The sequence below is a fragment of the Temnothorax americanus genome, unplaced genomic scaffold (genome assembly GCF_048541705.1).
Source record: "Temnothorax americanus isolate GAGA-0224 unplaced genomic scaffold, ASM4854170v1 Scaffold38, whole genome shotgun sequence".
Classification (NCBI taxonomy): Eukaryota; Metazoa; Arthropoda; class Insecta; order Hymenoptera; family Formicidae; genus Temnothorax; species Temnothorax americanus.
Window position 1 is genome coordinate 1,027,677 of NW_027509526.1, and position 17,123 is coordinate 1,044,799.

A 17,123-nucleotide genomic window follows, 5' to 3' on the forward strand; every position below is an offset into this window, starting at 1 on the left:
GTATGTAATCCATTGGGTGCATCAAAAAAAAAATTCAAGCTTGTTGGTATATATATAGTATTAGAAAATTTGCCCGCTTATCTCAGATCAAAAGTTGATAATATACAGCTTGTTATGTTATGTTATGAGAAACATATAACATTTTTTGGTTGGGAAAAAGTTATGACACTATTAATACGTGATTTACAAAGTTTAGAAAAAGAAGGAATAAATATTTCTGTTGGTAGTGAAACAATTAATTTTGTTGGCACTGTTGTTGCTATGTTGGGAGATAATTTAGGAAGTCATCAAATTGGTGGTTTTGTAGAAAATTTTAATTCAGAATATTTTTGTCGCTTTTGTCACATTACTCAAAATGAATTTAAATCAAAATATACATGTACTAATATAAATAGAAATTCAAATGATTACAATTGGTGTGTTATAGAAGCAAAAAATAGTACAAAAATTGTGAAAGGCATTAAACGTGATTCGGCTTTAAACAAACTTAATTATTTTCACGTCTGCAATCCAGGATTACCGCCCTGCATAGCACATGATCTTTTCGAAGGGATTGTTTCGTATGATCTTATGTACTGTATTAAATATTTTGTGACAGAAGGTTGGTTTACCCAAGCAGCATTTTTCGGTTAACTTTCCTACTAAGGACTACTTTTCTACTAATTACAACGTTGTAAGCGGTTCAAGAAAGTTATAAAATGTAACTTATAATTACTAACGTTTTTTGGACGTTGTCTAAACGTTAAAATTACGACGTGCTTTTTTTATCACTTTCCCAACGTCAAATTCGAAACAGTTTAAGTCCTATTACCCGACGTTAAGATATTTAACGTTCGCCTGACGTTATACTCTGCACTACACTTTTCGAGCGACTTTAATACGTAATTCCCAACGTAAACCAACGTTTTGTTATCAAACGTTGTAAAACGCTAACGTTGTAAAACGTCGCCTGTGGTCATTTCTGACTGACGTTAAGAAATCGCGAGAAATGGTAACAAATTCTGCCTAAATGAATGTAGAGCAGATTACTGCTGCATCAAGCGGGCATCGTCGACGGCAATTCGCGGCGTCGTGCGTGAGCTACGAGGACTATGCGACGAATGTTGACGATCCACGGCCGAACCGGTCTATCTCATCTTACGCGGTTATCGTCGCGTCGTCGGGAAACAACGCGCGCGCGCCGCGCGATTCACAGCTCGAGAGCGCGTTCGCTCGGCTGCACGGTTGCCATAACCATGCTCTAGATCACCATATAGATGGTATTGCATAGGTCGGATTTGGTTAAGATATACGACTCATTCGCAAATCTAGTATAGAATTTTTAACTAATTGATACTTTATCGACATGTTAAGTCAGTTTGGCGACCTTGTTAAGACTTTTAGTCAATATAGGTACAATTTTGCCTACAGTGGTATACTACTTAGTTTGGAAAAGTCTGAAAAAGTTAATTATTTTATACGAGAAGACAAATTTTAGTAGAATTTATCGCACCTTTTACTACGTAAAGTTTGATATAGTGTGGAACGCTGACTTCGCCATTTTCATTCCTCAAAGAGGAAGGCAAATAATCCGCCATTTTCCAGTATATTTATATTTATATTTTTTAACGCACTTTATTAACAATTTAAAGCATTTATATAATATCTGTTGTTAAGGTTTTAACAACATATTTATCTTAAAAGTAATTTCGATGAAAAAAAATTAAAATCTACACTTTGGAAAATTTTAGTTATTTATTAGAATATTTAGTAAATTGGAATATTTTAGAAAGGATTCGTCTAATTTCGACTTATCATTTCCACATTTATCAATAAAGTGAGTTTTGTTATACAATTTCAGTGCTGGGTTCGTGTATTTATGGCAAAATTACAATAGTATCAAAGACTGCGCAAACTATATTTTTCCTATAAAGCCATTTTATTTGTGCCAAATTGATAAGTACGTATTATGATACATTTATTACACCAATGCCGTCATATGGTTTGAATGGAAGCACGAAAACTACACCTAAAATGTACGTTGTGAAAGAATAACCTCAAGTCTAGCAGAGTGTACAAAATCAAAGTTTACATACCAACGTTAAAACTGGTGGAAAAAATGTAACCTCAATTTAACTTATATAAGTCGGATTCCAACGTTGGTACAACCTAAATTTGATTCCCCAAATTAGTGCAAAAGAGGGTTGAAACGACGTAGCGAAAACGTTGGATACTAACGTTAAGTGTGTTTATCTTAACGTCGGGCGGACGTCAAAATGCTGCTTGGGTACTTACCAATTTCTAAATCATCGACTACAAAAAATTAAGTTTTTAAATGAAAATGTATGTATTCCTACTATAAAAGATTCATCTAGAATTACAGGTACTGCAAGTCAAATTAGAAGAATATTACTAATATTTCCTTTAGCTGTCTTTGATAAATTGTCAGTGAAGAATATTGAGAATGATGTTTGGATGTTAGTATTGCATCTTCGACAAATATGTTCTTTAACATGTGCCCCTGCTCTATCTTTTGGTCAGATTGCATTATTACAGGAAAAGATAAATGATTATTTATCATTGAGAGTAAAATGTTTTCCAAATATCAAATTAAGACCGAAACATCATTATAATTCTCATTATCCCTGTTTAATTTTATCTTTTGGTCCGCTGAAACATTTATGGACCTTGAGATTTGAAAGTAAACACAGATATTTTAAGAATATTGTCAAACATTTCCAAAATTTTAAGAACTTAACGAAATTATTATCACACAAACATCAATTTTTACAAAATGAACAAAATATTAAAAATAGATACCATACTTCAGCAATAGCAGACAATGCAGAGGAATACACATCTGAACGATTTAATGATCAGATTTCTTCTATTATAACAAATTATTTTCATGACAAAGAAAATGAAAATGTAAAATACATATCCTCACAAGTTATTTTTAGAGGTATTACGTATAAAAAACATATGTATATCTGTGTAGGTAAAGATTGTTTTGATTATTTCACTATATGCAAAATTCAATATATTTTGATAAATAATTGTTATACAAACATTTATTTTTTGGGCACTATAACAAAAATTATATACAATCCTGATTTGGGCGTGTATGAGGAGTTTAAAATTGAAAGTGTAGATGTCGAAAAAATCTTTTTGTTTCCGTATACTTGCTTACTTATGCCACATCCTATCCTTCAAACTGATTTACATTCCATTCCTGTGTATGTCTTTAAATACGAACCCATTGATTCATAACTTTGGATCTTAAAATTCTGTAAGCATGACATTTTTTAATACTTTAGTATTACGTGTTTTAATTAATTATACACATCCTCATTTTTATGTTGTAGATGTCTCATTTGTATAAAGTCTGGACTGCCGATAGAAAAAAGAAAATATCACTTATACTTCGTGAATCAGATAATATACTGTCAGAGCTTATTGAAAAAAGTAACACTAAGCTTGGTATTACTGGTTCTGTTCTTGTTATGGAAAAAGACGGAACAATAGTTGATGACAATGAGGTTGTAAAATTTTGTTTTGATGAAACTTTAATGTTACTAAAGCCCGAAGAGTCCTGGTCTGCACAAAATGAGACAGAACTTAACACATTAAATGACACTGCTTCACTTACATCTAGTTTTCAAGAAGAAACACCTTTTTCATACTCGTCAAGTTCGCAATCTACTGCTTCATCGCCCACATTTGGAACATCTAATAATAAAATACAACTGTCTAATAATATTTGGAAGAATTATCAAATACCATGGGATAAGTTAGAAATGTCAGTGATTAAAGAACTGGAAAATGGAAGTCGCAGCAAATATGCAATGACTGCTGTTGTAAACCGTATAGTTTCAGAAATGAGAAATATACAAGAATTCATACCAGCTAAAGCATTCAAGATAATAGCTGAACAAATTGTCGGCAAATACCCAAAAACTTTTAAAGACATGGATGAGGACGGCAAATGTTTTGGAGACGGATCTTATACATTATTTGCGAAACTTCGCGACCGAAATAATTACTTAAATAGACCACATATGAAACGATCTCTAAGCCATACTTTAACAATACCCCTAAAAAAAACAAAAAAAAGTTATGTCTGCTAAAGCTGGATGTAGTAATTGGCAACCAGAAAAATTCCTTGATACAGAAACGGAAGAGACAGTAGAAGACAAAACTAAGTTTCTACGTGAAATAGTCAATGACGATTCATCAAAAAGAGATCCTAAGATACAACAGAAAATTATTTCGAATCTTGAAGCTACATATCCTGCACAAAGATTATATCTGAATAACGTTCATGATGTACCTACTATAATAGATATTAAAAATACATGGCCGATACTTTTACAAAAAAAATACATGTTTTGGCATTATGAAAAACTAATGGAATGTTCAATACATATTCTGAAGGAGGAAATGTTGAAAGAACAACACAAAATAGAAATTTACGGACATAAAAAATATAAAGATATCACTAATTCAAATGATCTGACAGAAATGAAAGTAATGAAAATTATTTTTAAACATTTCAAAGAAGATTTTGAGGAATTATTTAAAACATATCCGGTATGCATTAAAAAAAATATGCATGTGTAATCTCTTTTGATTATGTCATTGTCCCACATTTAATTAACTACTGTTAATTTGTCAAATACACAGGAAGGAACTACCATGGAACATATAGAAGCACCAGTTATGACGCCATGCATCATAATTATAGGTAATTATTGTACTTGTAATACTAAATATATTATATATTTTCTTTTCTAGAAATTTTTTAATCTATCCTTGAATGTATATAAGTTTTCTAAATGCTCATATTTTTTATTATTACAGATGATACATCATGCCCAATATTCTATTTAGATATAGAAAATATATTAATTGAAAAAACATGCTGCTTTTATGAAGCATTACAGATGTTAATGTCCAGTTATTACATTTTCAATATGGAGTATCCCGCAAGCAGTACATGTACATTGGAATTTATACAAAAATATTTTTTAAATATTCATCCAGTCTCTGGTTCGAAATCTCGAAAAACGGCAACAAAGTACAAAGTACTAACATTCTTTAATAAATTAAGAAATATAGATTCAGACAAAGAAAATACTTCTACAAACTAAGTACTACTGTAATATGAAATACATATGAAATATATATATATAACTGTAAGTATATTATTATATTACATTGTATTACACTTGTGTGTGCGTGTGCGTGTGTGTGTGTGTGTGTGTGTGTGTGTGTGTGTGTGTGTGCGTGTATGATAATAGTATTTTAATAACATATATAATAGCACACACATTTCAGATTTTATATTAGAGAGCATTATTATTTTTATAAAATTGATAATCATACATTTATTTATATATTCCTTTTATAATCTGTATTACTATTTTATTTATTTCAGATTCCTGTTTACACTACATATTACGACTATATAATAAGATGAATTCAGTTATTTTTCTATCACCACTTAAAGATCGAGACAGAAACCAATTATAGAGACGGTATAATACTATTCCGGTATGAGAATCTAACATGGGTGATGTACCAATAATTTGATATATTCCAAGAAGCGTTGTCAAACTGTATATTAATCATACATTAACTGTTTATTTCTTTTCTATCTACACTACAGTACGTTCTGTTATATTATTTCTACTGTCGTATTATATATCTTGTTTTTGTCGTGTAATTCTAACAATTCTATGAAAGACGATTTTGATATTAATTTGCATATTATTTATAAACTGTTTATAGATATATATACATATATATATTTAGATTGCAACGTGTAATATACATATACGTATATATATACACATACACATAAATACATATACATACACATACACATACATATACACATCGTATACATATATATATTTAGATTGCAACGTTGTAATATTTTTGTCATATACTTCAGCAACCTCTATGTCGTGTCATATTGCTACTGTCGTAGTATCGCTACTGTTGTTATATTTTGTCGTATTAATTGCTACTGTTGTTATATTTTGTCGTATTAATTGCTACTGTCGTATTGTATTGCTACTATCGTATAATTCCAATAATTCCATAAATCTCAAAAAGATGATTTTCATATAAAACTACACATTAATTATATAGGATATACATATATATTACAACGTTGCATTTCTTTTGTATTATATGCTTTAGTATTTTAGTATATGGCATATATGGTTTTACTTTTATAAACATGATATGATTAATTTTTTCATAAGTATATATCTAATCCATAACAATTATGATCTTATTATAATAGTTATAGTAGGCGGGTTCCAATCCGGGAGCTCCGAGGGGGGGTGAGGGAGGGAAGGGGGTATCGGATTACGCGGGGGGTGAGGGGGTGAGGGAGGGGGGTATCGGGATTCCCCGGGGGTGAGGGGGAGGGGGGTATCGGATTACGCGAGGGGTGAGGGGGGGGGGGAGGGGGAGGGGGATCGGGTTACACAAGGATATCGGTATACGCGGGGGTGAGGGGTGGGGGGAGGGGGCGGGGTATCGGGTTACACAAGGATATCGGGTTACGCGGGGGGAGGGGGGGGGGGGGAGGGGGCGGGGGATGGGGTTACACAGGGATATGGGGTTACACAAAAATATCGGATTTTTCGCGGGGTGGGGGGAAGGGGGGAGTTGACCTTGACATACCACTGGGATGACTCACCGGGATGACTCATCGGGATGAGTCACCGGGATGACTCACCCACGCCGCTGGTCCGCGCCGCTGGTCCGCGCGGGGAGAGGGGGTCCGCGTTCGCGTTCGCGGTCGCGCCGCGGGTCCGCGTGGGGGTTCGCGGGGGTCCGCGGGGGCCGCGTGGAGGTCCGCGGTTGCGCCGCGGGGTCCGTCGGGTCGCGGGGGCCTCGTTCGCAACGACGCCGCTAGGCGGCGTACAATGGGTAAGACTAACTCGATAGCGCACTGCGTAGGAGCGTGTATTTTTGTCGATGACGCATCGAACCTGTCGGGACATGTTCGTCGTAAACAACATTTTTCTAGGAAAAAAAGGGGTGTTATCTAGTAGACTAAACAATTTATCTGCGCAGTATGTAAAAGACAAAGGAAGAAATGACGTCATCGGGACGATGATGGACCTGATAACGCATCGAACCTGTCGGGACACGTTCGTCGTAAACAACATTTTTCTAGGAAAAAAGGGGGTGTTATCTCTTAGACTAAACAATTTCGCGCTATTTTTTACGAAGCAGTACGTAAAAGACAAAGGAAGAAATGACGTCATCGGGACGATGATGGACCCGATAACGCATCGAACCTGTCGGGACACGTTCGTCGTAAACAACATTTTTCTAGGAAAAAAGGGGGTGTTATCTCGTAGACTAAACAATTTCGCGCTATTTTTTACGACGCAGTACGTAAAAGACAAAGGAAGAAATGACGTCATCGGGACGATGATCGACTCGATAACGCATCGAACCTGTTGGACAAGTTCGTCGTAAACAACATTTGATAAAATATAGGTAGGGATGGACATACACGCAAAGAAATTACATCGTTCATTTAGTTGTAAAAAAAGCCTGTTTATTTAACTCTTTTTTTACATAATATATATATTACATACTAAAAAACTAAAGCTGCGAGCTCACAATCGACGATCTGATTCATATTGAACGCATCGCTAGCGTATATTACATTCGACGCTTCCTTGGGATCCTTCACAGTGGACGCGATATCGGAGAACTGCGCAAACTTTGCATCGACCGTCGCAAGTATTCTGATCAAACGATCGAATCTCGCATCGATGCACCGATCGAGATCGAACATACGATGCATCGTCGATTCGGTCATTCTCAAGCATACGTTTGCAGATTCGAGACGTATGAGTTTGATGTTATTAACTGTACAAACTCTCACCGTTAGCGGTCCAACGTTTATAAAACTATGAATATCTTTGAAGTCATTGCGAAAGAAATTCTGAATATTTTGCCGTTGCTCGTATAGTGCCTTCCACGTTTCGAGAGACAACAGCAGTTCCTTTCCTCGGCGAGGATCTCCAACGGCGATCTCCACGTAGCTCGGTGGACCCACGTTGATACCAATTTCGAGGAATTTGTATTCCATAGCTGTCAGCGCGTATCGTCTGCTGAGTATACGAACCGCGCGACGATCCAACGAAATGCTGTATAAAATAAATGAAATTAGTTTTATTTATAGTAAGTATTACAATTTGCTAAGATATAAAAACTGGGGTAGGCTTTATATGTTTTTTTATCCTAAACGAAACTTACCTATTACATTTCTTCTCATACGTTTGAGTTTCAACGTCGTGAATCGGCACGTAATAATTCATGGTATTCATGCGTTTTACACCGTTGTTGCTGCTGCTGCTGCTATTGCATCCTTCAAAGGAGAACATTTTCGCTCTCTAGACTCTGAGAAGTTGACCGTCAGTACAAACGATCGCGACAAGACTGATCATATAAAATTAATCGAGTATACCCAAAGTAATGATGTGGTGGGGGAAAGGGAGAGGGGGAAATAATGTTTATAGAACTGCGCAGTGGATTTTTTTAGGAGAGGGGGAAGTAAAGCCTACTCTAACGATGATGATTGGAGAGGGGAAGGGGAGTAAGAAATAAAACATTATAAAAAGTTATATATAATTTATTTATTAAAAAAAGATCGCAAATCCTTATGGCGTCGCGCGCGACCACCAGTTAAATAGTTTTATTACATTTTGTAACGCGCAATTCTTTTTATGTTTTCCGCATCGCATAGTATTGGTGTCATCTAGTTTATTCAAAGATTCGATATCTTCGTAATGCGCATCCAGAGTCTCGACGATTAGGTTTTTTCGCGCATAATTCTCCAGCAGATCGACCAGCCATTCTCGTTTTTGGCATCCCTTGACGTACACAAGAGTCGGCATCTCGTCGTCATCGTCTTCTTTGTCTTCTTTTTTGTCTTCTTCTATACCAAGCACGGCCGATGTAATCAGGCGTTTTACCATACTGTACGGCACGTTTCCGTCTTCCCATCGTAATCCATGGTGATTGCGAATCAACCAGGTAGCGCACGATTTGTCGGATTTTGTGAGGAGATTCCACGGCATGGGGTAATTAAAGATGTGATGCGTCAGAACACAGCCTTTTCTCAGCACCGCCACCTCCTTCACGACAAATTTCATCCCGACGAGGAATCCTTGCAGGTCCACAAACGTTGGTACGGACATGACGAGATTTCTTTATCTTTCTCTCGCTCGTCGATGCGTCATTCGAGAGGAATGACGCGCAACTCTGCAAACCGTCTCGCGACACTCTGATTTATACTTCCCCCTCCCTTACCCCTTTCAATAATTGTATCGGAGATTGATGGAAAGAGAGAGAAAATATTTACGTCGACGTTGCCGCAAACATTCAGACTATTTTGCGCACCACGTTCGTCAACGGGTTGTACTCAATCACGCGGTCGTGTATGATGAGACAGTACGCGGAAGTATTCGGCGGTACGTTCTCCATGCAGTCGAATTCTAGTCTAACATCCACGGTAGCGTTTTTGACGGATTCGTTTTGGCGAGAGCAATCGATGATTACAAACGGACCGTTACGTAGAAAAGTCGAAACGGTGAGACTCGGCTCGAGATATTCGTATCCGTAGTATCCCTTGCAGAAACGAGCGTACATATCGTACAGAATCGCCCATCTGTGTTTACCAAAGTCCAAATTCAGATCGTCGTACGGATAAACTTCCGAGTTTAGATAGAGTTTTACGTTGGTCAAGTTGCAGTCGTCGAATCGGCTTGTGTCGGCGGACATGACGTTCTTCCGACCCGTCTGCAGAGCGAAGACGACGTATCGCGGTTTCTCGAGCTGGGTCGCGGTCTTAATGGCCCACGAATGCTTGGTCGTGTTCTGCAACAGGGGATACTCGTACAGATCCCACGAACGGAAACCCATACTTAAATATCGTCCGTCTTCCAAGGTGCGCAGCATCGACAGCTTGTTGATCTCGTTCAATACCACGTGAGGCATTCGCCATTGTATCTTGAGTATTTTGATAGTAGGCTCCAACGCGAGACTTCCCACCAGGGAATTGTTGTCGTTGCGCGCTCGTATCAAGATCAATTCGTGACGAGCGTTGATCACCACACGTTTGTAATCCTCGCAAAATTCCAGTAACAAGTTGAGCGGTACGCAGAAATTGAAATATCCATTCGGGTTATTATGTGGTTCCCAGCCCGCGTTTCGCAGGATCACGCTTCTGTCGGACGATACCGTAACGTAGTTCTTGAGCGTGCTGGTTATTCCTACGTTTCTGCAACGATCAATCTCCATACCGTCGAGCTCGTATCGAATCTCGTCAAACATGAACGCGACGCAATTAGTACCCAATACCACGTTATCGGCTTGACCAGCTGCTCTGGTCACCGTCAATGTTCCTTCGACGTAGAGAAAACTTTCGCACGGCAACGTATACAGATCCTGCTGTTGTATGGGTATTCGTATCTCGTCGCTATACTCGAACGTTGTGTTGGCGTACGGGTTGTACGTGTGAGTCTCGATCTTGACGATGCGATCGTCAAAGACCGGCTCGCCTCCGATGTTAAGAATTTCAGTCATCGTTCAGATGTTTCGTACCGCGAATCCCAGAGATTGTAAAAATTTAACGTTCGATGCGTTGAGCTTCTTTCTCGTCTCTGTTTTCGTCTCTGTTTTAACGCTACCGAATGTCGATTTGATGATATCGTCGATCGTCGCAGTCGTAAAGATATTCTTATTTGTCGCGTGCTCCGAGTCGTTCAACACGAGCATGTCACACGTCGCGCGTTATCGCTGTAGCCGTCGTACGTGCAATCTGACGGTGATCTCTTCTCCTCGAAAATCGAGCAATCGTCCGTCTTGATCCGTGACGCGTATCGTTAGATCCGTAACGCTTCGCGCGATGATCGGCAGATAAATGATCTGCGCCGGCGTTTCCGATATCTTATATCCCGGTGGTATGCTCGGTGAAAATTCGTGTATCGTGTGAACGCGTTTGCCGTTGCTGTACGCACCCGCGGTTACGTTACACTCCACGCGGATAATGTTTACGTTGATAATATTAATCGACGCGTCCGACTCGTGCCACTGTCTCGGCTGCAATATACGCTTCGACGAGAATCCCAGCAGCGATCCGACGTTGTTCGGTTTGTTAAAGTTCACTCTGAAAGCGCACTTGATCTCGCTCTTCATCGTATTGTAATTTGCGCGGAGCACTATCGGGTATTCCGCGGCCTCGTCTTCGTAGCTGTTTGCGCGAATGGTCGCCTCTCGCGCGATATTCGCGACCGACGTACGATCATCGTTGGAACGATTTACGCGTCGCGGGCGTTTTCGTGAAATTTCGCGTTTCAAAAACTCATTTATGGCTCGTATCTCGTACGATCCCTCGGGAATCGTAATTTCCGTGTCATCCTCGTCGAAATAAAATTTATTGTTCGAAGAATTCACGTTCGGAATCGTGTGATAAGTCTCAAAGCACGTTAGACCGAGTTCGTAGTCACCGTCGCTCAGATCCACTGCGGGAAAATAGTGCTCCGCGAGGATGCTGCTCTTCCCCGTCAGCGTGAACGTTATAGACATGTCGGTGGAAACCGTTAACGAATACTGAGTCACCACGGCGCACCGTCAGGCTTTAAATTAGCGTCGATCGTCCGGAGAAATTGTAGGCACAATTGTCCACAGATGTTCTGATCGTATCGCTGATAAGACGTGCAATTGTACTCGATCTTCGTCACGCTCGGCCCGAAATATCGCACCAGTTCTTTCGGTGGTCGAAGATTGCCGAAACTGTCGAAATATACGACTCGATCTTCCCTCTTCGCGTACGCTACCCAATGAGTACCGGGACCCGCTGCGTCGTCCAAATTCACGATACCGCTCTCGTTTCGACGTACACCGCCGATCGGTAACGAATCACGCATGAAGACACCTCTGAAGAACGGTACGCGCAAACGCCTTGCCAGTCGATTCAATTGTACGTTAGTCGTAATACCCGCGGGCATATTTAACGTCTTTTTGACGTTTATTTTTTTTTATTTTTTGACGCTACTCCTCGCCCGCGTTTGTGCGGGCCGAGATACAGCCCTTGTCCGTATTTGTACGGAGCGAGATAAAGTCCGCGACCTTCCGCGGCGCGATTGTGACGTTGCATCTCTTCCAGCTGACGCCGCGCGGCTTTGTTATCGTTCACGGCCTTTACGACTGCCGCCGCTCCGCCGGCCAGAGAACCGAGAACTCCCAACAACGGTAGAATCGGCAATACGCCGCCTCGTTTCGCTGTCGGAAGTATCCGTTTTTTCATTAGATTTTTTTTCTTCGCAGTTTTCGATTTTTTCGTTTTCAAACCCATTCCAAGCTTCGTCTTAGCCTTCATGGTCGCCCAGACGGCTGTAGCGGCAGCTCTCTCTCCGAGAGTCGAATCTCTCGCGGTAATGCGTTTTCGCGCTTCCGCAGCGAGTATCTCGTCCGCCGCGTGTCTCTCGGTGAGATCGCGGTTACGCGAATAGGCTATGTCGTGCTCGCGACACGCCGCGTCCAATGGATTAATACCTTGATCGCCTCTCGCCAATCGTTCTTGTAAACGAGTTCCCGGACCGCAAAATTGATAGCTGGGAATGTGTAATTCGAACGGAAGTGCGTTTATCGCGCGATTTAACAGGCCTCCGCCATTTTTTTTCGTTGACATTCGCCGCAATCCTTTATCATTGGCGCGGGACCGTCGATGTGCGTTCGCTGCCACGGTCGATTGTAATGTTCGTAACAGCGACGATATGTCTGAACCTCCAAATCCGCCTTTAAATGTTCCGGAAGCTTGTCCCACACGTAGTGGACGTGATCGCCGCACGTTTGCAGCAGAACGGCTTTCGGCACAAATTGCAGCTGTTCGGCGCTCAAGTCGCGAATATCGGAAGGTCTCGACAGTAGGACAAACATTTTTGCTACTGAGCGATTCGCGGTTCCGCTCGCCTATAAATAGGCGTTCGAGTCAGCCAGAAAGTCGGCAGTGTGGAAAGAAATGAGATTCGTGCGACAACCGTTGGCGATTCGCGTGACGAATTGCGACGACAGATCACGGTCGATGGGGGGCAACGTGGAGAAACGCAAGCACGGTACGATGTTACCGACTACTATACGCGCGATCATTTGCGGCCCTTCGAATTGCGGTAAAACCAACGTTCTGATTAGCTTGCTGGAAAGTCCGCACGGTGTACGTTTCGAAAACGTGTACGTGTACTCGAAATCGCTGCAACAGCCGAAATATCGATATTTGGAGAATTTGTTGACATCGATCGACGAAATCGGTTATTTTACGTTCTCCAATAACAGTGACGTCATTCCACCGAGCGACGCACGTCCAAACTCGATCTTCGTCTTCGATGACGTGGCGTGCGATAAGCAAGACGTTGTGAGAGAGTATTTCTCAATGGGCAGGCACTCGAGCGTCGACTCCTTCTATCTCTGTCAGACGTATGCGAGAATACCTAAACATCTGATACGGGACAACGCGAATCTGCTGATCCTGTTCAAACAGGATGGTACCAATTTGAAACACGTGTACAACGATCACGTGAATACCGACATGTCGTACGATGAATTTTGCTCGTTGTGCCACGATTGTTGGCAATGCAAGTATGGATTCGTAGTGATAGACAAGGACAGCGCGCTTTCAAACGGGCGATACAGAAAAGGATTTAACGTGTTCGCGATACCGCAAAAGCGGTCAGTCGTTGCCGATACGTTGTCGAAGGTGAAACATTAGCGTTATTACAGAGAGAGATCGACACTCTGCCTTTTTTTGTTCCGCGATGGCTGCGATCGACGGGGGCGAGACGATTCGCGAGAAGGTTGTAAAAGATATTGCAAAGACGAGTAATTCGATTCGCAAGAAACTTCGCGCTTTGAAGACCGGTAAGATCGAGAAGGACATTGAGTTGGACACGCACTTTAAACCCCTCATCGGGCCGTTGAAAAAGATCGTTGACAACTCGAACTTGACCGCGGTGAAAAAAGAGGAGCCGACGGAGAGCGACGCTGACGCGAAAATCGAACCGCTATCCGTTCAACAGCGCGGGGAGGAGGAGGATGCTACGCCGAAAAGAAAGAAGAAACGATCAGACTCCTGGCCGGATCTGTCATCGACACCGTGTAAATCTGATCAATCGAAACAACCGATAACCTCTACACCGATAACCTCTACACCGACGCGAACCGTGCAACGTACAAGTCCCGAATTTCTTGAAACCGCGAATGTTTTCGAAACCACGGACGACTCGATCAGGACGACCGTTCATAATCGGTTGCAAACGTCGGAGGGTCGAAAATGGTTTATAGAATCGTTGGAAGATCACTTGGGTCCACTGAGTCGAATTTACATCGCAGATGTTTTGGGCGCCTGTCCATCGATGGACATAGCGTACGGCGTTTATCTCGGCAATAATAAATTGATGCTCGGTAATAAAAGTTTTGACGTGGACAAAGCGGATAACATTTATATCGACGGCGTACGATACGCCGGCACACCCGGTATTTACGAGTTGATCTTCAAAAAAATACCCGATGACGCGATCTACACGGAGGACGATAAGATCAAGTACAGGAGTATATTGTTGGCAACGAGTGCTCATAAATACAAGCATGATCCTCTCGGGCGACTAAAGGGCAACGTGGGATTCAAGTATCGATTTGTAATCTCACCGTTGATGTCTACCGAATCCAAGAAGAAAAAATCCGGAAAGGGATTATCCATGCCTCGCGCGATGACGCTAACCGACAATAAGATCGACTACGTGCACTGGGACGACCCCAACGAGCTGGTGGATCGTCTGCAATTGCTCGACGCTTCGCGTCAAGCTGGCAACAATGCCCACGACAACGAGATCATGTCGATCATCGAGGAACTTCGCGAAGCCGGGCTTATTATAAATTAAACCATGCGACGGCGATCCGTTCAATCAGCGTTGAAATGCCGATCAACAAATTTGGATTGTTCGAGCACAGCGGAGACGCGACGAACGCCATTTCGTACCATCGATGGAGCGGATTAATGAGAAATTTCGTGCGCAATAACGCTCTGTGTCGCGCCGCCACGGACTTTGACGCAAAGTCGCGCAAGATTTGTCGCGTAGCGCAACCTGAGACTGACGGTGACGCGGTTAACAAACTGTACGTTGATCAATTCTTTAAAATGTTGAACAATCAACGAAAAGAATCAGACGAGAAGCTGACTGCGTTCGAGAAGGATCTGCAAGCGTTACGGACTGCGATAAACAAGCTTCGCCATTCGAGTACCGTTGAATTGGACGTGACAACGAACAATAACAACAACAACAACAACAATGGACAAACGGTTCAGCAAAAACGACTATCGAAAGGCGTCGAGTGAAGAGAAGCAACGGTTCATTAACGACGGCGAGGAACGGCAACGAACGACTCGAGAACGGTTGTCGGACGGCTGTCTAGCGGTTCGAGAACGCTTGTCGGACGGTTGTCAAACGGTTCAAAAACAGCTTAAAAACGATTACGAGCGGTTTAGAAACAGCTGCGAACTACGCGGAGACAGAAAAGGCTACAAACGGCTAAAGAACGTCGACGACGACGACGATGAGTGGTAAGAAGCAGTTAACTGACGACGACGACGAACGACGACGAACGATTCACGAATGGTTAAGAAGCGGTTACGAATGGTTCAGAAGCGGTTACGAACTCTTCAGAAGCGGTTACGAACTGTTCAGAAACTGCTACGAACGATGCACTAGAAGCAGAAACGGCGACAACGAAACATGAGACCGTTAAAATCGACCGATGTGGATAAAAATATCGAAAAGCGACGGTTGGTGGACGAATTGCACGCTCCGGCGAGAAGAAATTTTCCCCGAAGACACGTCATAGTGCGAGGGTACGACGACCTGTGGCAGGCTGACATCGTCGAGATGCGTCCGTACTCGCGTTTCAACGGAGGCTACCACTACATACTTACCGTTATCGATGTGTTGAGCAAGTACGCGTGGGCCGTGCCGCTCAAGGGTAAAGGTGGCAGCGAGACGGCTGACGCTATCGCTGAGATAATTCGAGATAGCGAGAGGTGCCCTAGTAATCTACAAACCGACATGGGGAAGGAATTTTACAACACCGACGTGCAACGTCTCGTCAGAAAACACGACATCAATCATTATTCCACGTATTCGGTGTTGAAAGCGTCGGTCGTCGAGCGATTCAATCGTACGTTAAAGAACAACATGTGGAAGATGTTTACGCTCAATGGAAATTACAAGTGGGTCGACGTGTTGCCGCGACTCGTGTCGGATTACAACGCGCGCAAGCATCGAACCATCGGCATGCGACCCGTCGACGTTACCCCCGCGATCGCCGAAAGACTCTTGGCTACGGTGTACAGCGCGATAAAGATCGCGGGCCCGGCAAAATTCAAAGTGGGCGACTCGGTACGCGTCAGCAAATACAAGACAATTTTTGAGAAGGGTTACACGCCGAATTGGACCACCGAGGTGTTTAAGATCGTTAAAGTGCAGCGTACCAATCCCGTAACCTATCTACTCGAGGACTATCGTGGAAAATCCGTCTCTGGAGGGTTCTACGAGTACGAGTTGCATCGCGCGACTTATCCAGACGTGTATCTCGTGGAGAAAGTACTGCGCAGGAGGGGCGACGAGGTTTACGTTAAATGGCTGGGATTCGATGGATCGCACAACTCTTGGATACACAAGAACAATGTTATTTAATTCGTGCAAACTGTATTTTATTCTTAATATAAAAAATGATACATGTAAAATGTTTGAAATATGTGATACATATACAGTATATAATAAAAAATATTAAATACTAAATACATGTGCGCGATATCCTTATTAATATCCCTTCTCATATATAATACGATATTTACTTGAGGACTATTTCTTACATACATATATGTTATACTACATACATTACATACATACATTATATTACATATATACATTACGTACATACATTTATATGTACATACATACATACATTTTATTACATACATGCATACATACATTATATTACATACATACATACATACATACATGAATCTTCACTGTTCCTTATTATGATAACTA

The 17,123-nt window shown here is 41.5% G+C and overlaps 2 protein-coding genes and 1 pseudogene across 3 annotated transcripts; 1 reads left to right on the forward strand and 2 right to left on the reverse strand.

Moving 5' to 3' along the window:
* Positions 1–451: 451 nt before the first annotated feature.
* LOC143902155 (uncharacterized) lies at positions 452–6,173 on the forward strand (annotated as a pseudogene). Its single transcript, XR_013258271.1, has 5 exons — positions 452–3,268; positions 3,345–4,569; positions 4,663–4,723; positions 4,840–5,174; positions 5,417–6,173. The product of XR_013258271.1 is annotated as an uncharacterized LOC143902155 (transcript).
* Positions 6,174–6,794: 621 nt separating this feature from the next.
* On the reverse strand, positions 6,795–8,419 carry LOC143902088 (uncharacterized). The gene is made up of 2 exons (XM_077414798.1): positions 8,275–8,419; positions 6,795–8,165 (listed from the first exon to the last, which is right to left on the reverse strand). Exons 1-2 carry the CDS (start codon positions 8,400–8,402, stop codon positions 7,607–7,609), a joined length of 687 nt encoding a protein of 228 aa, XP_077270924.1. The 5' UTR covers positions 8,403–8,419; the 3' UTR covers positions 6,795–7,606.
* Positions 8,420–9,402: 983 nt separating this feature from the next.
* LOC143902106 (uncharacterized) lies at positions 9,403–10,605 on the reverse strand. Its single transcript, XM_077414811.1, has one exon. It carries the CDS (start codon positions 10,603–10,605, stop codon positions 9,403–9,405), a length of 1,203 nt encoding a protein of 400 aa, XP_077270937.1.
* Between the last annotated feature and the right edge of the window lie 6,518 nt (positions 10,606–17,123).

Bases quoted from the DNA above. Each gene is read 5' to 3' on its own strand.
- LOC143902088 (XM_077414798.1), bottom strand. From the start codon at position 8,402: ATGTTCTCCTTTGAAGGATGCAATAGCAGCAGCAGCAGCAACAACGGT. The intron at 8,166-8,274 runs GTAAGTTTCGTT...TATTTTATACAG, and splicing joins TATGAGAAGAAATGTAATAG to CATTTCGTTGGATCGTCGCG.
- LOC143902106 (XM_077414811.1), bottom strand. From the start codon at position 10,605: ATGACTGAAATTCTTAACATCGGAGGCGAGCCGGTCTTTGACGATCGC.